This window comes from Dermacentor variabilis, unplaced genomic scaffold (assembly GCF_050947875.1).
Source record: "Dermacentor variabilis isolate Ectoservices unplaced genomic scaffold, ASM5094787v1 scaffold_18, whole genome shotgun sequence".
In the NCBI taxonomy this organism is placed as follows: Eukaryota; Metazoa; Arthropoda; class Arachnida; order Ixodida; family Ixodidae; genus Dermacentor; species Dermacentor variabilis.
The window spans coordinates 5,821,000-5,829,841 of NW_027460346.1; the positions used below are offsets into that span (position 1 = coordinate 5,821,000).

Below are 8,842 nucleotides of genomic sequence, written 5' to 3' on the forward strand. Positions count from 1 at the left end.
TTTTGAAGTTGTTTTTCAGATCGAAGAGTGGTACATAACGAGTGACTCAAGGTGTCATCGAAGAGGTTTAGCGTGTCCAGTGGAATGCGTGAGAGAGGAGCCCGAGTGCAGTACACGGCTCGTACATGACGCGTTTCGACGGTGGCAATGCGGTGTCTCGCTACATTGCTTCCATGCTCATCGCATTCAGCTCGACAGCCATCGTAAAATGGGTGCTGCCAGAATTTTTTTTTCGTTCAATTTTGTCCCTTTGATATCCACGTCTCCTGGCCGGCTGGTCACCGGAATAGTGTCGGTGGAGAACAGCTCGGACCACTGAAGAATAAAAAACATTTGAAAGAAAAATAGGATGGAATCAGCACGTATACCGACCAGCGGTTCAGAAGTGAATGTTTAAAATTTGAAATTGAATTTGAAAAGTGGTACTGCTAATTTTGTCCTTGCGTATATTTGTTGTTCTTATCGGGAAAGCGAGGGTTAATTAACTGGATTGGATGGAAGAATACTCTCAGAGATGTGGGTGGGCTCACTAACCCGGTTAACCCACTAAGCAACACAATATGTGGAGGCGCGGATGCTTACACCTTTTCCCCATGAGCACCTTTTCACTACAGGAAAGCGGTACTTTGTCAATAATGCTAGAGAGCTTTACAATCGCGTTTGCAAGCAAGGGGAAACATCTTACGTATGCAAGAATTGTTGGCGTTGCTCTTAATGACATTGGGTTTCAGCGGCTTGTTAAATGGCAGCGCTCATGGCTTCCGCTTCAGTCCGAATTGTCCCTATTGCAGCAATCACACTATTGTTGGACGCCAATAAATAGTGAAATGAGCTTTCGCTTCCTGTAAAGCCACCTGAAACTATTTGTGAGCGCGTATATCTCGCCCAGTTTGCGAAATGGTTGGGACATTCCAGCAGGGCTCCTAATGAATTATCTTAGCTATGACAGGGTTGAGAAGAGGCACCATAAGCGCCCTGTAATCTGACGCTTTGTTTCGTCTACAGAATGTCTGCACTAACTGTAACAGAAATTATTTCACGTTCCAGAATTGGTCGCCTTGGCAAGTGGTGCCTTGTTGCAAAGAAAGGCCGGCAACCAGCAACAAGACTTCATCTGAAGTAAGCCCCTTCGCGCAAAGTTGCGGCGTTTTGAAAATCCCTTTTGCCAGGCCCGTCAAGAATACCGAAAAAGCGCACAGCTGAGCAAAGGTCAAGGTAGTGACCAAACCGATTCACTATGACGCAACCATCGCCCGGTGCTGAGTTAATTTGCGGAATCCCGCGTGCAGCGTGGGAATCGATATTCCAACTCTTGGACGGAGCCTCCCGCCTCGCTCTCACCGAGGCAGCAGCTGAGCTCACCGGAGTCGCCAACTGCATGCGGGTCGTCGAGGCAATAACGTTCACTTCTGACACAGATGAACGTACGCTTGGTGAATACTGCGAGAAGGTGAACACGAAGAATTTGCGCCAATTGAGGTTCACCAACTGCCTAGCTTTACCCTCCGACGTCCTCCTTGGATTTGTCGCCATCTGCGATAACATACAGGAGCTATGCGTTGTGAACTGCGTCGTCGAGCCTCCGGCGCTTTTTCGAATGCTCTCACAGAGGCTCGCGAAGATGAAGAAGCTAGAGTGGTCGCTTTACGAGGACCGCCGCTACAATTCGTGGCTGGACAAAGACGCTTTCGCGGGCACAAGCACGCAATGCGAGCCTCAGACACTAAAGCTACAGTCCATGTACGTCGAAGTTGTAGCGACTCCGCTGACAGCAGACTTCTTGGAGGGCGTCTTGAATGGTTGCCACGGCCTGCAGAGCCTGCACATTCACGTCATACGTAAGGATGCTGTAGGAATACCGATGGGCGACGCCAATATCAGGCTGCAGACGCCCAGGCCCGGTCTGCGCACCTTCCTTTGCACTTGCGAGCGGGTACCTCCGCCCAAAGGCCGGCTCTCACCCGAGACCTTGTGCAGCTTCATCCGACTCGAGGACGTTTGGGAGATGAGGACATCGCTTCAGGGAGTGCGCCGCGCGGTCGCGGCTGTTCCAGCCGACTCGGAAGCTGCCAGCCGCTTCCTCGGAGCAGTGAAGCACCCGGAGCACTGGAACGATGTCAGGTCCCTCTCGCTAGCCCTGCTGCTCGAACAGGTCCAGCTCGAACGCCTCCCGAGAGCTGCTCCCGACTTCCTGAAACCAATGCGGAAGTTCCTCCGAACGTGCCTTGCCAACATCTCCGAGCTCAGTCTGACAAAGAGCCACTTCTCGCTCGTCTGCAACTTCTGCTCAGTCGTGGGCCCGGCCTTGTCTCAGCTGCGCTCGCTGGCCCTTCCGCCGTGCGCCGTGAATTCTCATAACTCACTTCAGTGCCTGGCGCGAAGCTGCCTTTTCCTCGAGGAGCTGGACGTCAGCAACGACGAGACTCCTCCATGCGCCGCCTGCAAGGTGCCTTTGATGTTCACAGAGCGTGACTTCGAGTGCCTGCACAGGCAGACTAGGCTGTGGCGGCTTCACATCGCTGAGACCGCGAGGATCTTATGTTTCAAGTTCCTACTTGGGTGCCGAGTCACCGACCTTCGCTTCAGCCTAGATAGTATGGTGAGTGACGCCGGCTCTGTCTTCTACTTCGGGCCTTGCCATCTCCTTTGCGCAAATGAACGGCTCTCTACACTCACCATAGCAGCTCGCCACGTGATGCTTGGGCAGAAGCCTTGCTTCGCTGCTAGACTCACTGCGGCAAAGTCTCTGCGCAGATTGTGCCTGCTGACCGGAGCTCAGGCAACGGACAGCGCGGTGGCAAACTTTATCGCCCGCATGGTGGAAGCATTGCCACTACTGCGATTGGTTCACGTGCACTACTTGGCTACCACCTCCACGCTGAAAACTATGTCCTGGATCAGGCAGCACCACGCAGTCGTGAACACTCTGCCAAACGGCAAGAGGCTTCGTTGGCAAGGCCAGCTCTGTGACGACAGTCCATGCGTGGGCCGCTACTGCTGCGCCACATCGTTCATCGGTGTGGCAAGGCCGAGGAACCGCTACTGAAAAAAAAAACATACTTTCTCCGCAGTACACCGCCGCCGCCACCCGTTCGCCTATCATGGAGTAGATTTCCTTCGGAAATAAATTCCAAGTGCAGCTACTTTCTCCTTGCATTACCGTTGACGTAGTTCACGTAGCCTTCCTATCTGTGCATAGGGCGGCAATAAGGAAATATAATACGAGACACCTCAAAATTTTGCACGTTGTAGGCTCTGCAGCCAAAATCCTAACCTACTTGAAGTTTTTAATGTGCGTGCATTATTTCTGCTAACACGAAGTTATGATTCAGAAACAGTACCGGCATTGTTAACGTAAGTCTTCAGTGCTACGCGGACTATTATACGGAAGAAATAGCAAAAACCTTGTGGATATATGCCTAACGTTGCATGGGTTGAGGTGCGGCTTAACTTTCTGTTCGTACGATATTTCGGACTAGTGTTCTAGCGCAAATTTAAGACAAGGGCGCTCACAGCACCAGCGCTTTTGTTGCGTTCCCCTGTCAAGCACTGATATATTTTGCAGTAAAGCAGTTGCATAACTATTTTACAGGGTCACTCTTGCATGAAATTTAAAAAAACATGTTGAGAAATGTCTGTCCCAAATTGGATCCGTAAGTCAAAACGACAAGAAATAGTGACAGGAAGTCTGCGCATCCGCGTCATGACCGTGAGGCGTCAAATATATTTTAACCGTGGAGATATAGCTCTACTTATACAAATGTGTCCAATGGTTTTAGCATAATTGTTACTGTGGTCCCCAAAATAGTGTTCTGTAAGGCTGATTTCGTTTGAAGAATCTCGTCCACACACTTACTTCCACCCTTATTTCAAAAACAAAACGTCGACTTATTCGGACTCGCTTGTGCAGCAATAGTATAGTCATATGAAATCGAGGGTTCGACGGAAGCCCGTCTGGTCGGGATGAAGCACTGAAGAAATAAAACGAAGGACACGGCACCGGCTGTAAATAAAACAAATAAAACGAAGTATAGTCATAGTGGTAGTGATTCAGGGTGAGCAGAAAAGTTACTTTCGACCACCCTTAGATAGAGCCAGTCTTCGCGTCTTGGAGGAGTTAGGGAAGAGAAAAAGAGTAAAAGCCGGTTATTACCACATAGGAAAGGGTTGGGAAACCATTCCCCTTGTTCTCACGAAAGCATCGCCCACACAGAGCTACGGCCAATCTACTTAAAGAAAGCGAACGCATACATTCACTTTGCTCACCCTTCATGCTTGCCAGCGAGCGCACCCTACCTTGAATGCTTTAATACTCTGGAAACCAGGATGTTTCGGTAGAAAGCCACTTTCCAGGAAAGCCAAACAGCGGTTCATTTGATCTCGGGGAAAGGAAGAAGGGGGCGTGGTGCACACATGGTTCGTGCACAGTGCAGGAACAGCGTAGGCAACACAGTGGTTCTTTTTTTCGACGGATTGGGATATTTTATATGCTTGTTCGCTTAGGTAAATTCGCAGGGAGCACTCCTAGTGCTAGAAAAACCTATACAGGGCTGCCAACCTGAGGATTGAGCCACTTAGCATGTGAAAATAGTGTTCAAAAGAAAAATTCAGCGAGAATACAATTGTCTGCATACTGCTTTCTTTTTCATATCCCCTTCACTAATGTTCAAAATTTAGCAGCATCCGTATAGCCTTAACGCATTTATCTAAGAACAAAGGACACTTGACAGTATAAATTTATTTCGTTGGACTAATTCTGCCGATAAACAACGGCAGAATTAAAATAAAATAAAGATTGAATTCTGGAGTTTTACGTGCCAAAAAACAATTTTATTATATCAACTTTTTCTTTTTATTGCCCTTCGTTATCGGCTCGGACATGACTCGCTCGCCGCCGCGCTGCCGCTATCTCTGCGATCTGCCCCACGGCGCGTCCTGTGATAGAAGCAATGGAACATGAACTCGAACATTACGATATACGGGCCCTGCATTGCATGCGCGAAGTAAAATAGAAGAGTGTGGTGGTGGCGGTGCGCGCTGTGCGTGAAATTGAGAACCAAAGTGCGGCACTCCCGAACTAGAGCAAAAAGAGCACCAAATTAAGAGATCTCCACAATCTTCCCCTCCTGGCTCTGCGGTTTTGTCAGCCGAGAAAGGAAACGCTGGAGCTGCCTTTGTTTAACCTTTCTGTTTGCCGCATCGTGATCTCCGGGCTATGGACGCTGGCTACAGCACAGGGAATTCGATCTCGCCATGCAAATATCTCCTTGACATTGGCTTTGACAACGGGGTTCCTAGGAAGGCTCACCCAGCGCTTCTGCTGGCCAACACAGCAATTGCGAGAGCAACTTCGTGGACAGAGTTGGCAACGGAGATCTAGGCCATTCCGATTAATACTTCGCTTCCGACAGGCCGGTGGCGATAAACCGCAGCGCGCAATTCCTTTCTCTGCGTGGAGTGACCGCTAGCTGGTACGCTGTCACTCGAGTCTACTCCAGTTGATAGCGTATACATATAGGCTGCAAAAGGTCTGCTTAGAAAGCCTACAGGGGCGGTGCAAATAATTATCCGTCATCTCTTCGAACCATAGAGTTTCTCACTATAACACCTAGAGGGTAATCTGGCGCCACCGTCTATGGGAGTTTCAAGGGGGCACCGTGCCGTCATGGGAATGACGGTATATGTGCCTGCGAGGCTCGTGTTGGCTGGTGTTGTAAGAGGCTTCGTCTAAAACGTGGATATGGCTACGCAAATAACGCGTTCTCAAAGTAAAATCTTCATAAAATGTTTCCATTCACGCATATTAATCTTTACTCACCCACGATGCATGACCAAGCGAAGAAAAGCAAGAACAGACGACCAACTGTTTCAAAGCGAGCGCGAACCTTGTCGTCTGTCCTCCAACTTTAGCGGCCCGCTGATACTTTTTACGTAACATGTAGTCGTACACGCATTAACAAGTTCTCATAGTTAAACAAAACGCGTTTTCGCGTAATAATAAAGCTAAAACAGCTTTTCACGTGCTGTTCCAGTAGAAAATGAATCATTATGACAGACGGAACGGTATTTGCCAAGCGCGTCTTCAAGGTGTCCTGTCTCTACGAGGACGATGCCAATCCGAATCCACAATATACCGGCATTCCCTTGCATACCACAGCGCAGCAGCGCCAGATTTACCTCTAGGTAATGTAGTGAGAAAATCTATGCTTCGAAAGCGCATCGCATTTGCAGCCGTCATAGATATCGAAAGAGCAACGCCAAGCAGACAAGGGCAAGCGATAGCCCCCGTAGCAACCAACGCACGCAAGCGCGACGCCAGCGTGTCTCCGGCGTCGCGCAGCCAGTTTCGCAAGCCACCAGTCAAGCCACAGCAACCGAACCAAAAGTAAGCTGCCTCTTCGCCGGTTACACTCTTAGCCGACGACGGGTTTGCTTTGAAAATAATTGACGTATGCGTGACGTGTTCATAACTTGCAGTGCCGTCCCGCGGTCTGTGACAGCCGGTGCCGCAAACATAATTGTGACCAATCACATGAAGCGAAGTGAACCGTTTGTTTTCCGAACTGTTAGAAGATTCCGCCCCTCCTTAGCAGCTCCTCACGGGGCCGTACCGATGATGATGTTGCCATCGTGATGAAATACAGGGAGGCGATATTACCGTCAGAGGCGCTTTTATTTTTACGTATATGCCACAACTTGAAGATTCGCGATGCGGTTGTATGAAGCTCGGCGGTAAACGTGGGCACAGCGCCAACAAATAAGGTCTGCGGCACAGCTGTCACGGTGGATGATGGATGAAATCGAGCGTTGCTGCGGATGACGCCATTGGTTTTTCCCCTCTCATTTAAAACGCTGTCAGTGTCGCATCGGTCACAGCGTTATAATCGTGACCTTGAGCAAGATGGTCGAAGTGAATGAAGTAATTCTGTAGTTTTACGTGCGAAAACCATGATTCGATTATGAGTGACGTCGTAGTGGGGGACTCCAGATTAATTTTAACCACAAATGATTTTTAACGTGCCCCGAATGTACGGGGCACAGGCGTTTTTTTTTTCGCCCTTGTCGAAATCCTGCGACCTCGTAAGGTGGTCCACTCTTTTCTGCGTCGGTTTCGCTTTTAGAAAGACACAATGCTCTAATGTTCTGAATGCAGTCATTCATTCTTGTCTGGTGGATTTATTTTGAGTTTCCATGAACTCTATATCTGATTTGTCTCCTAGTGTGGATGTATGCAGGGAATTGCTCACTCGCTCGCTCATTCTCTCTTTCGCGCGCGCGCGCGCGCACCCACACACACCCACACACACACACACACACACACACACACACACACACACACACACACACACACACACACACACACACACACACACACGCACACACACACACACACACACACACACACACACATACGCGCGCGCGCGCGCGACCACACACACACACACACATCTGCGCGCGACCACACATGTATAAACGCACAAGAACGTACGTACGCACACACATGCCAATGCACGCATACACAAACGGGCGTGTGCTCGCAGACGGACCCTGGCACAAGACGTGGACAAGTATATACACTCTCTCTCGCTCCTTGCTGACTCTCACAAACTTTCGAGTTCAAACTGAGTGAATGACATTCGCTCTGCCGTTACCCGTCCAACGCAAGCTATAATATCTCTGTACGGTCAAAATTTGGCGACTCTTCCTGAATTCAATGTGCCATTTGCAGGGAGGTTGCAAAACGATTCGCACCGGTCGTGCGACTTCACCGCCCATCCATGAACAATACACGGCTTTGTCGCCCCAGCAATGTTTCGACTAAGTGCCAATGTGCACATGTTGTAAGAAGGGGCTACCCTCTCGGTGCAGTCTGCTGAAACTTGTTGATACTAAGCCGGATATCTTGAAATATCATTTTCAAAAAATTCAGAGCCCTTCCACTATGAGAAGATGGAAGACCAGCGAGGCTGTATTGCTCAATAGCTATACTAGGTTCTAATGATGGTTATGGTATATTGATTGAATAAAGGCGCTAACACATAACTTAGTTATTTGTTTCGTCTTAGTTATTTTTATTATTTTTTTTTCTTATTCTTTTTATGTGTTATTGTTTTTTTGCTTCTCACTCTTTTTTTTTACTTTTCACAACGCAATCACAAAAACTATCCTCTGCAACCTCGTAAACCTGGGCTTCGGGTCTGGGACATACGACTATGTCAGGAATTTGTTCACGGACCGCACGGCCGCAGTTGGAATATACAACCTGCGCAGCGACAGCTTCCGACTATTGAGCAAAGGCACCCCGCAGGTTTCGGAAATATCGCCGTTGCTATTCAACGTCGCCGTGGTCAAACTACTCAGCCTCCTCGACGCCATACCAGACTTTCGACACGGTTTTTATGCAGATGATATCACGTTATGGACAAGGACCTGAAGCACCGGAACGCAAGAAACACGCCTACAGGACGCAGTAGATAACATCGAGAGCTACTTGCGAAAATTAGGCCTCCACTGCGCTCCCGAGAAGTCGGAACACCTCATCCTCAAGTCAAGAATGAGAGGCAGACCATCCGGCTACGATGAACGCGATCCAGACGTCACCCTCAATGGAACGCCCATCCCACAAATGCAAACCCTACGAGTTCTAGGGCTACACATCCACAAAGACGGATCCGGGGCAGCCACCCTTCCGCGACTACAGTGAACGCTATCACAGCTCACGCATCTCGTTAGCGGAGTTGCAAGCCATGGAAGCGGACTTAAAGAACAAGACACACTACGCCAGGTGCAAGCACCCCTCACCGGTCTTATAACATACGGCCCGCTCTAGCTCGCGCTGAGA

At 49.2% G+C, this 8,842-nt stretch overlaps 1 protein-coding gene across 2 annotated transcripts in view; it reads left to right on the top strand.

Annotated features, from left to right (window-relative positions):
* Positions 1-3,134, top strand: part of LOC142568381 (uncharacterized) — a 55,040-nt gene extending 51,906 nt beyond the window's left edge. For both annotated transcript variants that reach the window (XM_075678380.1, XM_075678379.1), the window contains exon 2: positions 1,048-3,134. In XM_075678380.1, coding sequence (XP_075534495.1) covers positions 1,238-3,046 — 1,809 coding nt within the window. In that variant the 5' untranslated portion in view covers positions 1,048-1,237 and the 3' untranslated portion in view covers positions 3,047-3,134. The remainder of the gene's footprint in view (positions 1-1,047) is intronic.
* Positions 3,135-8,842: the final 5,708 nt, after the last annotated feature.